This window comes from Aspergillus versicolor, assembly GCF_001890125.1.
Source record: "Aspergillus versicolor CBS 583.65 unplaced genomic scaffold ASPVEscaffold_17, whole genome shotgun sequence".
Lineage (NCBI taxonomy): Eukaryota > Fungi > Ascomycota > Eurotiomycetes > Eurotiales > Aspergillaceae > Aspergillus > Aspergillus versicolor.
The window spans coordinates 195,648-214,882 of record NW_024467540.1 but is presented as its reverse complement, the minus strand read 5'-3'; the positions used below and the strand labels follow the sequence as shown (position 1 = coordinate 214,882).

Genomic DNA, 19,235 nt, shown 5'->3' with positions numbered 1-19,235 from the left:
GCCAGTATTTGACGACTTGGAGCAATCTTCTTAAGGGAGTACGAAATGGCATGGCTTATTTAACTTCAAGCCACTGGAGGATTTAACGGCAGAATTGGCAATTCGGAAAGTACCGTCTGTCAGTCCAGAAACCAGTTCTAGGCGCTTTCTATTGACTCTTCGCATTCTTCCGAGGTCAACAGGCCGGTGTTCGTTGACCAGCCTTTGAGCTTCACAATGTACCCCGCTCAGAGATACTGCAAAATAGTAATGATAGGCAGCGCCTCCACCCTTCAAGCAGGAGATAGCACTTTGTGTCGGGTCATGCCGACCTCTATTTTGCGGGGTTGGCGTTATCTCTTGATGCTTCTCCAAAGATATAGGCCAATAGGGTACGCCATTCGTATTCTTCCGAGATAGCCCAGTCGTGATGGACCACTCAGGGGAACCATAATAGTTATGATATGAGACTCCAGTCTTGCTGAGAGCCGTGAGATATTGTTGATACCAACCTAGGAGGCGAGTGACCTTGATCAACTATTTAAATGCCAGAATGGAACTCAGGGCAGCTATACAAATTCATCCACCTACTCAATATGGCTTTGAGAAATCTGTTCACCGAGTCAACCCTTGCGACATATATCAAACAAGTCCGCGCAGCCCCCAGGCAGCTAGTATGGAACAGACACTTGCTCTTGTCGACGCTCTGCTATGCCACGGCATCGATGCCCTTAAGTAAGTGTGTCCACTACGCAGTGTTGACTATGGTCGCAGCTAATACTCTCCAATTAGCGTGGGATCAAGGCTCATCCGGCACAATTCCAATCCTGCCCGGGTTCCAGGAGCACTTCGGCTTTGGGAACAGTAACGCCGGCGAGCTGCGTTACTTCGTTTCCATTCCATTCGCCGGTGCTGGAGTCGGCGCTCTACTGTCCCTCTTCGTTAATGATCGTATTGGGAGATTATGGTCATGGCGCTTGTACACTGCTATCTGGATAATTGGACAGCTGGTAATGTGCTTCACCCCTACCCTTGCAGGCCTCTGGGTAGCCAGAGTCATCTGTGGTCTAGGGATTGGGCCATTAACTGTCGTCGGCACGATGTCCATTGTTGAGATAGCACCTACTGAAATCCGAGGGCTGCTGGCGGTCTGGTTCAGTGTGCTAATGTGTATATCCGGAGTGGTATCCATTTTTACAGTATTAGGAGCCTTTGTCCACATCCCCACCAGCCGGTTGCAGTACCAGGTTGTATGGTTCGCGCCATGCGTCTTCTTTGCCCTTCTCATCGGAGCCAGCTTTCTCCTATGTGAATCGCCGCGCTGGCTATGGCTAGTTGGCCGCCATGATGAGGCAGTAGAGACACTGGTCCAGCTACGCGGATTACCGGCCGACCATCCCCGAGTCGCTTCAGAGCTGGAGGAGATCAAGAATGCAATTGACCGAGAAACTACTCACTACGAGGCCGGTACTTCGCGATTACTCGGCAACGTCAAAGAGACCTTTACCGTCCGCTCGAATCTGCGACGCGTACAGCAGACTCTGATGTCGTATGCCCTGGCTCAGATATCTGGTGCGAATTCGATTACATCCTACTTCATCCCCATTCTGAATCTTCTTGGTGAGGCGGGAGGGACGACTCATAGCCTCTTTATGAGTGGCATGTATAGCACGTCGAAGGTTTTCTTTACGTTGATTGCCTCGCTGTTTCTCATTGATGCGCTTGGTAGGCGGGGATCGCTGTTCCTAGGCGCATTTCTGCAGATGGTCTCGGATATATACCTCGCTGTATACCTCAAGTATGAACAAGCAGGAAACGTTAATATGACCATGTCTGAGGCGGCCATTGGGATGTTATTCATGCATGCCCTCGGATACGGAATCGGTAAGAATTCCCAAATATCTTGACACAGCGGCTGACCCTGTCTAGGACTATTTGTCCTCCCATATGTCTTCGGGGGCGAGCTCTGGCCAAATCGTATTCGATCATTCGGGGGTGCTATCAGTCAAAGCTTCCATTGTACGATTGTTACTGTCCCTTCTGCCACCGGCACTAACTTGGATAGGGCTGTTCTTCTTTGCCATGAACTTCGCCCTGCCGTCTCTCCTAACAGCCACGAACAACTGGGGCGCCTTTCTATTTTTCGCCGCGTGCTGCCTCATTGCCATATTCTACGTGTTCTTCATGGTCCCTGAGACTTCGGGACTGGGTGTTGAAGAATTAGATGCCCTCTTTGAGGGATCGTGGTTTAATGCGTACAAGTACACCAGGAAGCGCAATCACCGCTTGTTGTTGGAAGGGACTGACGTTGAGCGATATGATCAGGAGTAAGTTGCATCTACATACTGTGTGCCATGCAGCCTGAATACTAATTTTGAATATCCAGGACTCGATGCGCAGAGTGGAAGCGTGGGTCAACCGATGTCGGTATGGGAAAGTAGACAAACGAGCTTAACTAATATATTGTCTTGGAGCTATATTAATTGCAATATCAAATAATGCACATTATAACCAAAGCAGTGTCATCCTACTCCAGTCCCTGACCTGGAAGCCCATCCATCAACCCAGTCAACAACTGATCCGCCCCTAAAGAAACACCCATATCTGCAATATCAGCCATCCACTGGTTCAGATCCTGCGTATTCTCCGTAGCCTCCATCACCCCATCGACCAGGCCATCTGGTGCCTCAGCAATCATCGTAATCGTCCGACTCGCCAATTCCTGGAAGATATCCCGATACGGCGCAGCATCACGCCAGCGCTCCGCAAACACGACTAGCACCATGGTACAGTCTGTACACGCATTACTTACCTGATCTAGCCTGGACTCTGCACGCGCTACCGGAGAAGTCCACAGACAGTAGAGGTACGTGAGACCCGCTATGAAAAGCTCGTGCAGCGCGCTCCAGGTGTACGTGGTTGGTCCGCCAACGAACTGCCGGCGGAAGCTGTGGCAGACGTCCTTTGCTGCGTGGAGGCATTTCATTATAACTGCGTCTGTTGCGGGTTGGCTTTTGTTCGTTAGTTGCACGCGGTATAGATGTAGGATGGCGTGGTTGTATGCGGCCTGGTACCAGTCTGGGGTTGTGAAGAATGAGAGCGCTCCGGTTTCAGGAGGGGTGCGGGGAGGGGGGAGGGATAGTTTCCAATCTTCAAGCATGTTGGATAGTTGATTCATTTGGGCTTCTCGGGTTTGGGGATCTTGGAGGGTTGTGTCGGAATAGATCTGGGTTTGGGTGCAGCCTTGTAGTGACCGGATACGGAATGCGTGGATGGCATAGGTCATCATCGTAGGCTGCGGCAAACTAGCTGATGGTGATTCCGGCGCCCATTGTGATTCCTCATCATCTTTTGGGAACTATTTATGGGTTACTTAAAGACCATGTGCTAACATACTACAGCATACCTCTGCATCGATATCTTCGAAGCGCAAACTCAAGGGCCGCCCCAGCATGACTGCCGCTGCACACTCCATTTGATATGCACTCCAGAAAACTCTCTTCTGCAGCTCTTGTTCATTTTGTGGTATGTTTGTTTTGAGATGCTTTGAGCTGCGATGATAACCAAGATTGACGCACTGGCGCAGAGCCTGTCCTGCGAGTTTCCTAATGTTCCTCGTCAGCATGAATATGTGAGTACAGTAAGTTTCCTACCAGTGGGATGTGCCTTGTGACGACCTCAGGGAATAGGCAGCACAGCATAGAAGCACTTGAATTGACTCCATATTGTCGTGACATAGTATATCGTCGATATAAAGCAGCGCAGAGGCGTACAGTTGCTCTGGGGAGCAACCCGGACTGGGCAGCAGCAACGCGCCAATAGCATATACCTGCTCCCTGTTAAACCCGCGATTGATTGGAGCTAAGCTGCGGGAATCGTACTATGTTTAAGAAGAAAAGCGGCCCGGGCTTATAATAAATTGACATTGCAGTGAGCGGGTCTTTCAACGCTGCCTCCCACACCCTGAAAGTCGGCTCATCTAGGAATGGATATTGTGGATGGATATTCTGGAAGTAGGCGCTGCTCAGCTTGACGGCTATGGTATACTCTGGTAGCAGGCATGGCTCCGGTGCTGCTGTCTCGCGATTCCCGGTAAGGTCGGGAGATACTGAGGGGATCAACTGACGAATCGACGGACTAATGAAGCGAGTAAATGCAAACGCCGATGATGAACCTAAGAATCGCGGCTCAGCTCCAGCTGCATTCAGACTCAAGACTCCCATAATGGAGCAAAGGTCCGAGAGTTGATTGTCATCGTCGGCAACACCGGCCCTGGGCCTAGCACGGCCTGGCTGAAGACGCCGTACTGCACCTTCGAGAAGTTCGACACGATGTTCCAGAAGAGCGATGTAGTTTCGTGGTTGGAGCCGTTTTGTTGCTGGATCTTCAACCAGGCAGGCTGTACCTGTTACTATATATACGCAGGTTGGATGCTTCAGGCCTACCTAGAGTGTTTCTCTGGCAGTTTGTGCAAGCCGGAACTTGATCATCACACTGTATCGACAAGTTAGACTGGACCTCAAATTGGTGCATAATAGAATACCCTCAGCTTCCTCTCCTTGCAGCTAACGCAGGCCACGGTCGTTCTGCTCCCAGTACGTACGCGACGGGCAGCCCCTTTGGGTGGGCGAGTGTACACAGAGTCAGGCATATGGACAGAATAAATGAATTACAAAGACTGGATGGAGAACAACATTTGGAGTTGGAGACGGCGTTTTATAATCTACTTGGGCCATGTGATCAGGCGATATAAGTCCTCCAATCACTTTTGTCTACTTTATCTAAGCTTATTACATGCCAAAAGTGGTTGTATTAACTAGATAATAACGTGTAGTTGGAAGAGTTACTTATGGTAACCCAATTAATCCATCGTTTCTCGCTGCTCACGACTCTCTCTGTGAGGTAAACTTCCACTCGACGGCCCTTCTTCAGCCATTAGCATTACCCCCGAGTTGGAGGCCGGCGCTGTGGCTTCCTCGGTGTCGATCGCAGCATCTGCGTCTCTGGTATCACCGAAATCAAGCGCATAGTCATAGAGGCATGTATCTTCCTGCATATCGTCCACCTCGTCGAATTCTCGATAGATCTTCGCCAGATTCAGCGTCACCGTAGCAGCGTCCACGTCCGGTATTCCCGCTCGCGTAAGTTGAGTCCACAGCGACGGCTCAATCATGGTCTGGTATTTCTCAACGACCTGGCGCCGGACCAGGCCTCTCTCGTTCATCCTGTCCAGAAGCTCTGCCACGTACAGCTGGCACCGCTTCGGCTCTACCCTTTCTGCCAGGGCGAGTAGAAGCCGCAGATCCGATTCATGGATCCTGCCAATTCGTTCTTTGGATTGCTCTTTGAGTCTATCTAGACGTCTGTTATGCTGGATAGAGTGCTCGTAGTCGATGGGGCCTCCCTTCACGTGGATAAAGGTGCATTTATTGGTCTGTTCGGGTGGAATGACGAGCAACATCCAGTGTGCTGGGTGGCTTTGCCTTATTGCAACGGGGCGAATATTCATATGCTCTTCGCGATTGCCAATGGCTACGTAGAGATCGAGTTCGTCACGGTAAGACATATTGCGGTCAATGATAAAATGAATGTGTAAGTGGTTTAGCAGGCTGGAATTGGGATTATGCAGCTTCTATATAGACATGCTGGAGACTTCTTTGTATCATTGTCGCAATGCAAGTATCCCACCGTTACCTGGTTAAAGGGTGGTCAATGAGACTGCGATACATTTTCTTTCATGTATCTGTATCCTAACTACCGTTTCACTTTCATCTGATGAAGGAGCCTGTGTCGTTGCCTTTATGCTCTTGATCTGGGTCTTTGATGTTGAAACATCAACGCTATACGTTCTTTGTGTTTGTAAGCACTTTACCAAGGCATTTGGGCTGAATGAAACGCCAGCTTCCTGTACGATCTATCTAGTGCTATCAAGCCTGTTTGAAGATATTAATCCATTCAATCAGGTATACCACCAGAACAGCCGGACGAGTTTGGCACTGTATATATATATATTGGTACATTCTACTGCCAGGCATCACCAGTAGAATTCCACCTTCTCCGCTGCAGCCCAGCTCAAATATATCAAATAAATAAAACGGTCCATGTCATGCAACAAACGGATTTTTGTGGACCAAATTCAGACGAGGATGAGCCAGAATGAGCCATCCTGTGTCATGTCGGGAAATATTTCCTGACTAACCGAGCCCCGAACACGAGATTAAGTTACACTTCAACTTCTTTTCTTCCCCAGAAATAAATTATCAAAACAAAATGGCCACACTGACGCGCATCGCCGTAACTCTTCCAAAAACCAAAGTCCCGACTAAACAGAACGTCAGAGATATCGTCGGCACATTCTTGGCTGAAGAATGGCCATCTATCGACCCAGAGACTCTGACAGTCTCATATCATGCATCCTTTGCCAACGCGCACTGTACCGTGGAGCGACCGAGCCCGGCTACGGGCACATCGACTGAGCCTTTGAAGGTGTTTATCAAATTCCACACTGCCGCGGGGGGAAGACTTGAGATCTTCAAGCCCTTGGCTCCGACTAGGCATGAGGAGGCGCTTTTCTCTTATGAGTATGGTCAAACGGGGTTGGGAGCTAGAGTTTATGGATTCTTTGAAACAGAAGATGGGACGCTGGGTAGGGTTGAGGAGTTCTTGAACGCACGGAATATGGAGCCGGAGGATGTTGAGGATGAGATTGTCCGGGCGGATATTGCGAAAGGGCTGGCGATTTTCCATTGCTTGGAGACTTCGCTGGAGAAGAAGCCTGTTAATGCATACTATGAGGCTGTCATTAATGGGCTTGGGAATTATCATAGGATGGATAAGTTGAAGATACTTGGGAGGGAAGGAGGTGTTGATATTGATAAACTGGTTGATTACGACTTTGGGAGAAGACTGCGGAATGCGGTCGACAAGCTGGAATCAACAGGAGGAAAGACAGGATGGTGTATCCATGACGTCCAATTCATGAACGTGATGGTGAAGAATGACCCAAAGGAAGGGGAGAGCACAGTCACCCTCATTGACTTTGAGTTCGTGATGCAGAACTACCGAGCGTTTGACATCGGAGGGCACTTCATGCAGAAGATGTTCAAGTGGTTTGACGCAGAGAGCAGGATAGCAGACTGCAGGGAGTATACCACCGAGGAGAAGAGACATTTCTGTGACGAGTATGCGAGGCAGTGGAACAGGCTGACAGGTGATTCTGATACTGGGGATCAGGTATTCCTTGAGTCTGAATATGGATACTTGTTGGCCATCACTTTCGATATCCATAACATGCTTTGCTTCATGCATGAACAAGGTGACAAAGATCCTTTGAATCTGCGGGGACTGAACAAGCTATTCGATGACTTTGTGGATCAGTATGCCCGGCTGAATTTAGAATAGTCATAAATACTCGATATGTTATTTAACGATTTTGATGGTTTACACGAAGATGGTGGTTATTGGGAATGAAAACGTAGATTTGGTTGATTATATGCGCCGCCTTAACAGACCAGGCAGCATCGTAAGTATATATACCGCACAACGTCACCAGTACCTAAAAGAAACACCTGCAGAATTCCAGGTCACTCAAGCCCTGCTCCTTGACGCTCTCCGCAAGTTCAACCAGATCCCCCGAAGACATATAATCCGGGGCCTCAAAGTCCCACGTAGCCATCTCCCAAACAGACGGACACACAAAGCGGCTATAGAATTCCGTCAGTCCAGGCCAGAGGAGTCCCTGGCATTCGAGCTCCGCGAGGACATCAACTACCCACGTATGGCATCGCTGGGGGGCGACATCTTGCGTGGCCCGGTATACGAGCTTCTGGCTTTCGGCTGGGATACATGCGATCTTGTGCAGATATGTCAGGCACGAGTCGTATAGTGTCTTGTCGATTTCCATGTCGAAAGTGTATTCTTCCGGGCCGCCGGTTATGTGGTACACTGTGCATTTTATCCCGCCGATGGGGGCGATGAGGAGCGCCCAGTGAGGTTGGTGCCGGTAGTCGTGGGACTGGCCCCAGGCGACGTAGACGTTGACGTATTCATCGAACTGCATTTTGAGTGCTAAAGATCTGGTCTTATATCTTGGAGGGTTTTGCGTATATATACTGAGGTTGTTGGCTGGGCATTTTGCAGACGAGCGCTAAGTAGAGAAATATATGTTCAGTTTAATAGGCACAGAGGATATTCTGTATTCTTTGTATCTCTTCATCTGGCAATGTACATTATTACAGTCCCTGAGGACAATGTATTGAGCAAGCCGCTTTGTGGCACACCTCCGTAGTAGACAAGCAATTGTCTTCCAGCATTATGATGTGAACAAACGTTCTAGACTCTAACCGTCAATGGCACTATTCCATTGATACAATGCAAGAAACAGCTTGTAGGCTCTCTATCAAAGGGCACATTCCACAAAGAGCACAATAGCAATCTGAGTATATAACGGCCACCCTTTCGTAGATATGAACAGTCTGCCTCGACCACGGTCACCACCACAAACCAGACCAGATACTCGCTCAGAATGTCAGTTTTCCACACCATCTCCCAGAAGCTGGTCTCGCGCACTCCCCATCTCAACTGGGAAGACCCCATAATAATCAACCCCAGACGCAACGACCACCAGCACACAATAATCCTCCTACACGATTTCAACTCCACCGCCGAGCCATTTATGCGCGACTTCATTGATACCACGAGAATACCTCATGACCTGCCTACAGTGCGCTTCATCTTCCCGACTGCCAAAGCAGATACCTCCGGTGTATTAAAGCAGCATAAAGGACCGTACCAGTGGTTTCGTGTCAGGGATCCCTATGACCCGAATGTGGACACTGATGGGCAGATTCCAGGCCTTAAGGAAACGAGCGCGTACTTGAGGGTTCTTATCGCGCAGGAGGCAAGGAGGCTAGAGGATTTGGATCGCCCGTCGAAGAACCGCGGGTATGACCGTGTGATTATCGGCGGGCTAGGGCAGGGTGCTGCGGCGGCGCTATTTACGCTGTTGGGTATGGAGCAGACCCTTGGTGGGTTTATTGGGATGGGTGGCTGGTTACCTTTTGAAGCGGAGATGGCGGCTTTGATTAGAGAGGCTAATGCTGTTCCTGTAGAGAAGGGACACAAAATAAAGGAAACAGGCTCTGTCAAGGTTCAGATTCAGAAACTGGTCCGTGGTGTTCTCGATGTTGATGTGTGTGATCCGCAGTCCACGTTACAGCTAGAAACGCCCATATTTCTGGCCCACGGAGACCAGGACCGGACGACGTGGATTGGACACGGGCAGAGGATGCGGGAGGTTCTGGATAGTTGGGATGGACTGGGGATGACTGTTATTTGGAAGGAGTACAGTGGATTTGGTCACTGCTGGAAGCCACACGGTAAAGAGCCCAAGGACCACGATGTGACTAAATTCTTGCGATTGGTTGTTGGTGTCCACGCCAGGGCTTTTCTAGACTAATGCATTTTAATTATGACGAACAACGACACCAGTAGCTTGCCTGAGACCGTAAATGTAGTAACCTTTCAGCCGTTCGCCAAAAATACTCAGCCCTGTCGAGTTAAGCAATCACGACCAGCTACCGCGAATGATAATCAGTGTAAACGAGGCATCGACGGCGAAATGGCCATTTCCGGCAGATATTGACGAACACGATGCGCCACGCGAATAAACAAGCTCTGGCTAATCCACCCTGGAAGCGCAGCGACTACACACATTCCGAGTTGGGAAAGGCTCGCCTCGCCTGCACAGCCCTACTCAACGACGGACATGTGGGGACAGCCCAGTCTAAACCACAAGCAGTATGCTCGGAGTAACTTGACGGTAGCCTAGTTGGGAAGCCTTCGTATCCGTACTGCACTATCATCTGGGCGGCCAATCCTGTGCCGTTGTTGGTGTTGTGCAATGCTTGTCTGCCTCCTGGAGGCTTGATTTTGTTGCCAACGCTTCAGCTGGCGATCCCTGGACCTTTCCCAGCTGAGGCGCAGTGCGAGATCCGGGATTCTGTTGCTTATAATGCCTGACTGCCCCGGGTGATGTCGCTGTCGGTTCACAAACACCATGGCTTTCCATCTCTACAAGAAAATAAAGGCCTCGCGGGCGGAAACGCCTGCCCAGGACATTCCTCTAGGCAATACGCAGCCTAATCCTTTTGATGATTTTTCTCATCCAGATGGGGCATTGGCCTCGTTTGACTCGCAACGCGTCCTGCACGAGAAACCCTCCCCTGAAGCTGCAGCAGAGAAGCGCCGAATGCGAATCTACCGCTGGAAGCTCATCGGTAGTCTATTCCTACCGTATCTACTTGCGAGTATTGACTTGACAATCGTTGCGACCGCGGTACCCTTTATCGCGTCACATTTCGGTATGTCCCCCCCTTGGTGTCTTGGTTCTCGCTAACGAAGCAGACCAACTGGGCGAGCTGAATTGGATTGTCACGGCTTTTACCCTGACGTCGACAGCGTTCATTCCGACCTTTGGTCAGCTCGCCGATGTCTTTGGGCGTCATGTTGCGCTGCAGCTTGCCACCTTGCTTATGCTTATTGGGAGTACCCTGTGTGCGGCGGCGCAGACTTGGGGCATGCTCTTGCTTGGTCGTGCGCTTCAGGGTGTGAGCGCTGCAGGTCTCATGGCCACTGTCATGATTATCCTGGCGGATAATGTGAGTCTGGAGGAGAATGCGAAGAACAATTCGGTTTTCGCTATTGTCAGTGGTGTTGCGTATTCCATTGGGCCCGTTGTTGGAGGGTACGTCTGCCCTACATTCTCTTGATTAAGCTAACATTCATATCTGACTAGATATCTGACTGATGTATGTGCTCTACATGTTAAATGAAGGCAAGCTAACTAACCTCTCAGGCCAACTGGCGCTACTGCTTCGTTATATCAATTCCGGTGTGTACACCACCCGCATCCAAGGCATAACTAAGAGTGTAGATCGCCTTCGTCTCGCATATAATCATCTACATCGTCCTACGCAACGAGCTCAAGCAAGGCACCTACTCTCGCTCAGGAACGCGACTATCCTCCCTCCTCCCCGCCCTTGCAACCCTCGATATCATCGGCACCATCCTGTTCGTCTTCGGCGTCGGCCTCATAATCCTCGGCACATCCTGGGGCGGATCTTCCTACCCCTGGGTCTCTGCCCAGGTCTTAGCCCCTATCGTTGTCGGCGGTGTCTGTTTCGTCCTCTTCTTCGTGTACGAGTATTTCCTCGAGAACGGCGCTCTACGGCGCATATTCCCCACTCAAACACCTATGATTCCGTACAGCATGTTCAAAAGACTCGATACACTCTGGCTCGCTATCCTGCAGTTCGCTGCCGGGGCGGCCATGTACTCTGTCTTTTACTACGTCGGGATATACTTCACCCTCGTTGAGAATTATCCCGCTAGTAAAGCCGGCGTGCAGTTACTCTACTACATCCCAGGTCTAGGCGGTGCGTCCCATCATACTTCCCTATTCAACATCCCCAGCTAACATGTTTTATCTAATATATAGCCGGCGTCTACCTAGCAATCCTCCTCTGCAACACCTACCCCGCCCAAACCTTCCACCCATTGACACTAGGAACAGTCCTCGAAACCCTCGGAATCGCCTTGGTTACCTACGCCATCCACGCCCAGCGCACAAACATTTTAAACGGGATGATGATACTCGCCGGCGCAGGGACCGGCTTGCGCATGATGCCCGCCACACTGCACGCAAGCGGTGTCTGGCCGAACCGTATTGCCGCTGCGCTGTCGCTTATGCGCTTTACCTTGCCGTTTGGGGGGACCATTGGGATTACCATTATGGGGAGTGTGTTTAATAATAAACTATCTTCTGGGATTGCGGCTATTCCTGGTCTCAGTGGTGTATCGGCGCAGGGCTTAGGGGGCGGAGGGGGAGGGGGCACAGGGACAGAGACAGCGGGGAGTTTGGATTTTGTGAATGGCTTGCCTGGCCCGCTGCAGGAGGGTGTGAGGACTGCGGGTAGGGATGCGATTATGTGGGCTTATATTGCGATAATGCCCATTCTGGGGATTAGTTTGGTGACGGGGTTGTTTTTGGGGAATGTTTGGATTAAGCCGAAGAAGAAAACAACAGCGAATGAGGGTGGGGATCGGCCTGAGAGTGAGGTTATCCATGTCCCCTATCTGTATGCGCTTTTCAAGGTATGTCTCCCTGCCACCGTACTATGGTTGATTGCGTGGTGCTGACGGTTTAGGGGGTGGACAAGTATAAGCATATCAGTCGGCCGGCGCTGGAATCTGATGCGGAGGATAGTCTTCCGAGGAGGACTAGATGAGGTATATGGTGGTATTTCTCTTCTGCTCCGTGTTTTTCTATCAGCGATGCTTTTACCTTTTCTGGTCATTGTAGATAGATGATGGATCAATCTGCCAGTTTCGTGAAACACACCGCTAGTTACCAATCCCAAGCATAGCGATCCAACAACGTACGATGGTACAAGAGTCGGTAGATGTACAGCGAATTCCAGTTTCTTTATATGGAATAAGGTTGAGGCCTAGTCAAACCTATTGTGGACAATGCTGCCTGCTGCCTCGTGTTGAGCACAGCCCGCCCCCCGCACAAACTCTGCCGCGATCTACAAATATCTCTTCCGATCTCCCTGACCTCTCAATCATCCTAGCTCTCACTCATGGCTCAATCCGACTTGAGCTTTCTCGAAATCCACCCCTTTATCCGCGAAGGGGTGCTCGATCGGGTCCGCGGGACGATATTCGGTGGTGCTCTAGGAGACGCAGTTGGGCTGTATACAGGTGTGTAGCCTGAGACAATACCCCGCAGAAGTTAATGCAGGCAGAATTCCTCTCCAAGGATCTTCTTCGTGCAGCATACCCAGATCGCAGGTTCCAGCTGGTGGACCCGGCGACGGAGCTCAGGAATGATGGACATCGCAGTATGTACTCCACACTCCACAGCTGGCTGGTCTAACTGTCTAGATAAATTTGTTAAAGTCAGTATCTTGGCTATATGAAGCGACTATACTGATGGAATAGACTGCCTGGACAGATGATACCGACCACGCACTGCTCATAGTGTTGTCCTATCTGCATAATGGGAGGTTGGATTCGCTCGACTTCGCCCGACGGCTGCAGTTCTGGTGCGAACAGGGTCTACGGTGTCTGGACAGATTACCACTGGGACTGGGTAGAACAGTTGGAAGAGTAGGTTTATCCCAGCTTTTCGGGTTTGGCTAATTATCAGGCTGTTTGCGACCGCCGGTTCGTGGATAGCCCTGCAGAGACGGCGTATCGACACTGGAAGGCCTCCAACTATACGTCTGCCGCGAACGGATCGTTGATGCGAACGGCCCCTCTTGGAATAATATGCCTTGGAAAGACTCAAACAGAGACATTTGACATGGCCGCTGAGTTTTCCAGCATCACTCACCCCGATCCCCGGTGTCTTGTCGCCTGCGGTCTTGTTACCGCGCTCATCCGTGATATTCTAGACGGCCAGCTGCGGGTGGAAACGGACCTTGAGAGATCTATTTCTTCAGCCGAAGCATGCTTCGAAGAATGGATCAGCAGGCAAGATCTCTCCGTCGAAGAAGCTGCTATGTATCCTGAGTTCGACCATGAGGAGTACCAAAAGCATGTATCGGCCGAGAGCCTCGAGGAGCTTGAGCTAGACGCCGGGACGACAATGGGATACGTTTATAAAGCCCTAGGAGCAGGTATATTCGTCCTGCGGCAAGGTCTTAGGCGCGTTAATTCTGGCGAATTGCCGGTGGGTCTATTCGAAGAACTGATTACGTCGCTGGTACTCCAAGGGGGAGACGCAGACACTAATGCTACTGTGGCTGGTGCTCTGCTTGGCGCTCTCCTGGGGTATAAAAGCCTACCACCAAAGTGGAAGGACGGTCTCATGCATGGCCGGTGGCTGTTCCAGAAGTCCGATGCTCTGGCATCGGTCTTGGGTATTCATCCCTTCCCATCCTACGACTCTGAGAGTGATCCGGATAACAGACTGGATGGAGGGAAGCCACGGCTCACCCAGGATCAGCTTGAGCATCGCGAACAAGAGTTTGTCAAGGGATACCTAGCCAAGTCTGGGCCACACGCAGATCAAAAACAGACTGGTTGGGTGAGTAGGCTGTTTTGGAGAGCAGCAGCGTGGCCGCTGGAAGGTGGGATGTAGCGAAGTTGCCCTAAACAACGAAGCATCAGGGAAGCAGCGATGCACGTCTGTTAATAACAATTCCACTTTCCCTCCGTCTGTCCTGCTCTCTCTCAACCACAGTGTCTATTATTTCATTCATCATTTTATAAATTATCCTCACAATGTCCACTTTTTACTATTCTCGACAGTACATCCCTCAGCCCGACGATAGCCATTACGAAATCACCGACGGCCATCCGTATACGCTGATAACAGGGCATCAAACGACGGCACCCAACAGCCTGGTCTGGCAAATCCCGGTAAACGGCCTTGCAATCGTCATTTTCGGACGGCGCACCGGCATACTGGCTCCGGTTTATCCACCGCTGCCGCTCACGACTGACGATAGTGTGTTCCACAACTTTAGCAGACATGTCTCGGCCATGATAATTCTGATTTTGGGCACCATGTCCAGATGTTTCCCCGCCGACGAGCCCCTAGAAACATTCGTGGTGTGTCGCTGGCATGCACCATCTATGCGCGACTATCTCGCAGAGGCTCGCAGAAAGATACACGCTTCCCTTGCTTGGAGGTTTATTCAATGGATAGACATCCCAGTATGGGTCCCCGGTAGTGCAGGAACAGTGAGGGTGATTGTGGGCCAGGAAAATGGCATGCCGACTCTCCGTATAGCCGAGCATACCTGGCCGCTCAGAATATACCATGGATATAAAGATCCTACTCAGACGAACCATGCAGATTTGTTTACTGGACCTGTGGTGCGGCTTCCTTTAGCAGATACGATAATCACGACGACCCAGAATTTCCATCGAGCGCAACGCTCTGGTCAGGGAAACATGAACCTGGTGGTGGCGAACATCGCGAACCAGGTCTCAGCTTCTACGACGACCTATCCCGGCATAGCAATGTCGGTCAATACGCCTGGTCCTTACCCGTCTCAGACCCTCATGGCCAGTCCAACCCTTCCCGAGTCGTCAGCCGGGCCTTCCAACTCGCAAAGTCGGCCACCTGGGCATACATGGCAGTCCAGGACCTGATTTGGTCAATCATTAGATTAGTAGCTAGCTAGATATGCTGTCTCTTAGTGGTCTTCCATATTGACTTGTCTATGCTTTGGCAAACTGCGTTCCACTCCACGTCGCCCCAACCATGCCAACCCAGTACTCCCTTCCCTTGATCAGCCAAACGAGAAAACTCGGCACCTTCCAGCCCATTGCAGCACCAACGCCCTTGCTCTGCCCAATGGGAACCAGCTGCGTCTCTCTGGGATCAACCTTGTACAGCCGATCCTCCCCAGACACCGGCTGTCCAGCCTCCGCTTCTAAATCGCGCTTCAAATTCGCACACAGCACCGGAATCGCCTGCGCGATAATAGGGATAGCAGGCCGTGCATAGTCCGAGGCATCACCAGCAGCATAAACCCGTGGGCCAGCCTTATCAACCCTCAGTGTCTCCGCATTGGTAGTAACCCGTCCATCAGTACCTTTCAGACTCTGCTGCACGAACTCCGTATTCGGATCCATCCCATACGCAGGGATATACAGATCCGCTTGCATAGTTTCTCCATTACTCAATTTCACCTCTGCCTTGCCCGCAACAGCCTCTTTCCTCCCTGCATCGGAAGGCGTAACGGACTCAACCTTGACATCCTTGATAACCTCCACACCAACTTTCGCAAGAAACCCCTCTGCGACCCTGGCAATCTCAGGCCTTAAATACGGCAACACCTCCGAGCCTGATGTAACAACGGTAATCTTGACTTTCGGATCTTCAAGCTTGGAATTAAACCACCAAGCGCGGCCATTCAAATGCTCACCCAGTTCACCAGCCGTCTCGATCCCAGCTGGACCACCGCCCGCGACGACGATTGATTTCGCAGAAGGCAGTGCAGAGCGGAATGTTTCCCATTGCGCTTTCAATTCGTCTTTTCCGTCCGCGTTCAGACTTAGTAGCGGTGACGGGGTGGAAGAGCCAGTCCCGATTATTAGCGCGTGATATGCGATTTGAATCTCTGACCCTTCTTCTGTCTCTGAGGTGGATTTGTCGGCGACTAAAGATACAGTCACGCTGCGGTTCTCGTGGTCCAGATACTTGGCGTGGCCGTGGATGAATTTAAAACTGTTGCTGTCATACTGGGTGAATTGCTCTTCTAGCGGGACGAAGAGTTTGGACTGGTCGAAGAAGCTGTCGGAGATTAAAGCGCGTGGGCTGGCGGGGCGGCAGAACAGAGTTGTTGAGGGGCTGACGAGGATGACCTGGTAGGGGTCTGAATCTGTGGAAGGGAGTGAAGGGAGGACGTGTTTGAGGGTGTAGTGGGCAGTGGAGACTCCTGTGTAGGAGCCGCCGAGGATGAGGATTGTTTTGGTCATGATGATTGAAAGTGAAAAGGGATCGATTGAGAGCGAAATTGAGACGGGGATATTCGGGTATTTATGGACGAGGTTAGGTGCTTGTGTATTCTATCCTGCAGGATCCTGTGGCACGCGATACTCGACAGCACCTTAACAGGTAGCTAGATATCTTGCCAATTACAAACCATTAGAAATATGATGCTGGAATACTCTGTCCCCTTAAACTCAGATTAGGTACCAGCACCAGCAAACTAAAATCTCACCAGGAAACTCCTGTTAGCGTCTTTTGGGTGCTCTCGGCCATACCAAGCTCCGACTCGGGGTCCGAAATCGTCAATACGAGCTGTGCGTTGCTCTGTGGTTAATTGCATATTCGCTGGAATTACTATATTTGGTGGACGATGAGATTCACTCACAACCTCGACTCGTTACTACTGAAATATGACAATCCCAATGAATTAAAGCTGGGTAAATAGTTATGTTTGTTTATGTCCGCTTATATAATCCCGGATGTTCTCTCGGACTTGCCTCATTGGGAAAGCCTTGCTATCTCCGCTGACACAGCTGACGACCCACCATTATACAGCGAGAAGGACGATAGCCTTGTTCCTGAGCAGTGCGGTTATATAAGAAGTAGAAAATGGTGTATGTATATAGAGTCTACTAATAGTAAAGCATGCCTGGGAGAGTATTACACCACAGCCACAAGAGCAAGTACTACCGGGTCAATGAACGAATGCCGACTCTTAAATAAATATTTATACTGTACTAAACAGCCCACTGGTAGTCCCCATTCGCCAAAACATCTTCGTTATATTCAAGCGGATACCGCAAAAGATCAAACGTATCCAGCGCAAACAGCGAGTCAATAGCTGCCACTTCCTCTTGTGTTGCTGTTATACCGCCGGACTCTCCATTCTCATTCATGGTTGGCCTCGCCCTGGCCATCATTTCCTCTAGCCCGCGACTAATATGATAAATCAAGTGCTGGCGAGCCGCACGCTGAGATCGCAGTTCCCGGACACACCTGTCCAGCAAGGCAAAGGCCGCATCCGCATCGACAGTGGTGAGACCCAAGAAATTCGTAGTAGCAGCCTTGATGAGAAAAACAGCTGCAAAGGTAATCATGCCGTGGAAGTAGACTGGCATTCCGACAAGGGCATTGCGCAAGTCGTCCCGTTCCAGTACCAACTCGAGAACAGCAGTAGCTGACGTAACAGCCAAACTGGCATACTCTCTGACCTGATCCGAAACATTTTGAGCAGTCTGGCTCGTGATGCCGCGGAATATATAGGAGCACATATGCAGGCGTGCGAAGTGGTAATGCAGAATCGCCCCGTCTACGGGGAAGTTCCCGACGTAGGGGTTTGTTTCTAGGAAACGATTAGCCATGCCCAGACGCAGAGAAAGGATCGTGTTGGATAGGCATACTCATTCGGTTCCCCCAGGCCATATACCATCGATCGAGATCGGAGAAATATCCACGGAGCTGGTACAGGCAATGGTCTGGTAGGAGCTGAGCGGACTGGCTGCCGAAGACGTCCTTGACCTTCGCGATGATATGATAAAGCGCAACCTGGCTTGACATGCGTACATCTGGCTCGCCGCCGTGCTCGCTCGAAATAAATCGCTCCCACTGCTGATGGGGTTCCTGGTTGGCAGAGATGAGGGCAGGGCGGCTATACAGGATGCTTGAATGATGATCCATGATATAGAGAACATACCACAGCCTAGCCCTTTCAAAACTTCTCTGATCGCCTTTGATTGCCATAAAATACGCCTGGTGGTAGTTCAATATCGTCGCTGTCCGAATCGCATGACCGATAAGTGTATAGGAGATATTTCCTAGCCAGTAAGAGGCGACCAAGAGCGCCCGAATATCATCGACTGAATATCGGTACGTGAGCATCCTTGTCGACAACAATCTCAAAAGTTCCTTATGGCAGACCGTGAAATCGGTCGACCTTTCTGCCTCATGTAGAGCACCCACTGTGCATACCGCAGCAGTCAAGAGCGTCGAGCTGCGCCGCAGGCTATCCAGCGTCTCATGAGGGCATATAATCCCATAGCAGAAATGATCGAACCGGTCGACGAACCGCCGAAATAGATGCCGCGCAGCATTCTCTCCAATGCACCCCCGTGAAATGAAGTCATTAGCGGGCTCGATATCTTGCGATACCGCACCATTACTCCCACCATCGGTAGAAGGCATGCGCGTGAGCTGGTAGAGGGAGTTGATGGGGGAACCATATATGTCTGTTTCGACTTCATCCGCGGCCGTTGCGATAGGAGCCGGCTGCATTAATGCATCAGACTCATCTGCTGCTGCTGCTGCTGGCGTTTGGTCGTTATCCGAGCGATCGTACGAGGCGAGGGCAGGCAGCTCAGCCATCCTCAGGAGCACATTGACGGCTGTCTGGAGCTGAGAGACGTTCCCAGATACAGTTCTCCTCCATTTATCGCTCTCGTCAAGCAAGGATTGAGGATTCCTGTCTACACGACACTGGAGAGTCCTTGATTGACACCTCGCGCATGGCGGCCCATGCTGGGGCATCCTGCATTTTATCTGGGGAAATTAGTCGGCGTGTCGCGTATAATTGCTGAGGGTAGCTACCTTGAGACTCCTACATCCCGTACAGGCCCTGACCTTTCGAACCGGTCGAGGAGACGTAGATTCTTGAGTTTGTCGGGCAACTGGAGACATTGCAGATGGTGGCATGGTGTCGCGATGAACAGCTCCCTCGAAGAGTTGGAGAAAGAGCAAGCAACTCCAATCG

At 50.8% G+C, this 19,235-nt stretch overlaps 11 protein-coding genes across 11 annotated transcripts; 6 read left to right on the top strand and 5 right to left on the bottom strand.

Annotated features, from left to right (window-relative positions):
* Positions 1-575: 575 nt before the first annotated feature.
* Positions 576-2,310, top strand: ASPVEDRAFT_57810 (uncharacterized protein; the record flags this gene model as incomplete). The annotated part of the gene is made up of 4 exons (XM_040815384.1): positions 576-714; positions 772-1,863; positions 1,909-1,998; positions 2,045-2,310. 4 exons carry the CDS (start codon positions 576-578, stop codon positions 2,308-2,310), a joined length of 1,587 nt encoding a protein of 528 aa, XP_040674590.1.
* Positions 2,311-2,432: 122 nt separating this feature from the next.
* ASPVEDRAFT_204673 (uncharacterized protein) lies at positions 2,433-4,645 on the bottom strand. The gene is made up of 6 exons (XM_040809425.1): positions 4,523-4,645; positions 4,425-4,473; positions 3,861-4,378; positions 3,633-3,808; positions 3,386-3,584; positions 2,433-3,337 (listed from the first exon to the last, which is right to left on the bottom strand). Exons 1-6 carry the CDS (start codon positions 4,628-4,630, stop codon positions 2,507-2,509), a joined length of 1,881 nt encoding a protein of 626 aa, XP_040674589.1. The 5' UTR covers positions 4,631-4,645; the 3' UTR covers positions 2,433-2,506.
* Positions 4,646-4,840: 195 nt separating this feature from the next.
* On the bottom strand, positions 4,841-5,545 carry ASPVEDRAFT_34954 (uncharacterized protein; the record flags this gene model as incomplete). Its single annotated transcript, XM_040810906.1, has 1 exon — positions 4,841-5,545. The coding sequence occupies one exon, from the start codon at positions 5,543-5,545 to the stop codon at positions 4,841-4,843; it is 705 nt and encodes a 234-aa protein (XP_040674588.1).
* A 678-nt stretch (positions 5,546-6,223) lies between these two features.
* On the top strand, positions 6,224-7,443 carry ASPVEDRAFT_77422 (putative choline kinase). The gene has a single exon (XM_040816393.1). It carries the CDS (start codon positions 6,250-6,252, stop codon positions 7,378-7,380), a length of 1,131 nt encoding a protein of 376 aa, XP_040674587.1. The 5' UTR covers positions 6,224-6,249; the 3' UTR covers positions 7,381-7,443.
* Positions 7,444-7,534: 91 nt separating this feature from the next.
* On the bottom strand, positions 7,535-8,038 carry ASPVEDRAFT_34952 (uncharacterized protein; the record flags this gene model as incomplete). Its single annotated transcript, XM_040810905.1, has 1 exon — positions 7,535-8,038. One exon carries the CDS (start codon positions 8,036-8,038, stop codon positions 7,535-7,537), a length of 504 nt encoding a protein of 167 aa, XP_040674586.1.
* Positions 8,039-8,295: 257 nt separating this feature from the next.
* Positions 8,296-9,436, top strand: ASPVEDRAFT_879702 (uncharacterized protein; the record flags this gene model as incomplete). Its single annotated transcript, XM_040818210.1, has 1 exon — positions 8,296-9,436. The coding sequence occupies exon 1, from the start codon at positions 8,504-8,506 to the stop codon at positions 9,434-9,436; it is 933 nt and encodes a 310-aa protein (XP_040674585.1). The 5' UTR covers positions 8,296-8,503.
* A 592-nt stretch (positions 9,437-10,028) lies between these two features.
* On the top strand, positions 10,029-12,442 carry mfs56 (putative MFS multidrug transporter). The gene is made up of 7 exons (XM_040808521.1): positions 10,029-10,340; positions 10,384-10,723; positions 10,775-10,787; positions 10,835-10,870; positions 10,913-11,414; positions 11,477-12,132; positions 12,186-12,442. Exons 1-7 carry the CDS (start codon positions 10,037-10,039, stop codon positions 12,264-12,266), a joined length of 1,932 nt encoding a protein of 643 aa, XP_040674584.1. The 5' UTR covers positions 10,029-10,036; the 3' UTR covers positions 12,267-12,442.
* A 13-nt stretch (positions 12,443-12,455) lies between these two features.
* On the top strand, positions 12,456-14,188 carry ASPVEDRAFT_418368 (ADP-ribosylglycohydrolase family protein). The gene is made up of 5 exons (XM_040812442.1): positions 12,456-12,741; positions 12,786-12,881; positions 12,925-12,938; positions 12,982-13,149; positions 13,190-14,188. Exons 1-5 carry the CDS (start codon positions 12,621-12,623, stop codon positions 14,123-14,125), a joined length of 1,335 nt encoding a protein of 444 aa, XP_040674583.1. The 5' UTR covers positions 12,456-12,620; the 3' UTR covers positions 14,126-14,188.
* An 80-nt stretch (positions 14,189-14,268) lies between these two features.
* On the top strand, positions 14,269-15,144 carry ASPVEDRAFT_90029 (uncharacterized protein; the record flags this gene model as incomplete). The annotated part of the gene is made up of 1 exon (XM_040818716.1): positions 14,269-15,144. One exon carries the CDS (start codon positions 14,269-14,271, stop codon positions 15,142-15,144), a length of 876 nt encoding a protein of 291 aa, XP_040674582.1.
* On the bottom strand, positions 14,948-16,687 carry ASPVEDRAFT_47972 (NAD(P)/FAD-dependent oxidoreductase). Its single transcript, XM_040813910.1, has one exon. It carries the CDS (start codon positions 16,474-16,476, stop codon positions 15,214-15,216), a length of 1,263 nt encoding a protein of 420 aa, XP_040674581.1. The 5' UTR covers positions 16,477-16,687; the 3' UTR covers positions 14,948-15,213.
* A 539-nt stretch (positions 16,688-17,226) lies between these two features.
* On the bottom strand, positions 17,227-19,162 carry ASPVEDRAFT_204662 (Zn(II)2Cys6 transcription factor; the record flags this gene model as incomplete). The annotated part of the gene is made up of 3 exons (XM_040809424.1): positions 17,227-17,831; positions 17,890-19,024; positions 19,073-19,162. The coding sequence occupies 3 exons, from the start codon at positions 19,160-19,162 to the stop codon at positions 17,227-17,229; spliced, it is 1,830 nt and encodes a 609-aa protein (XP_040674580.1).
* Between the last annotated feature and the right edge of the window lie 73 nt (positions 19,163-19,235).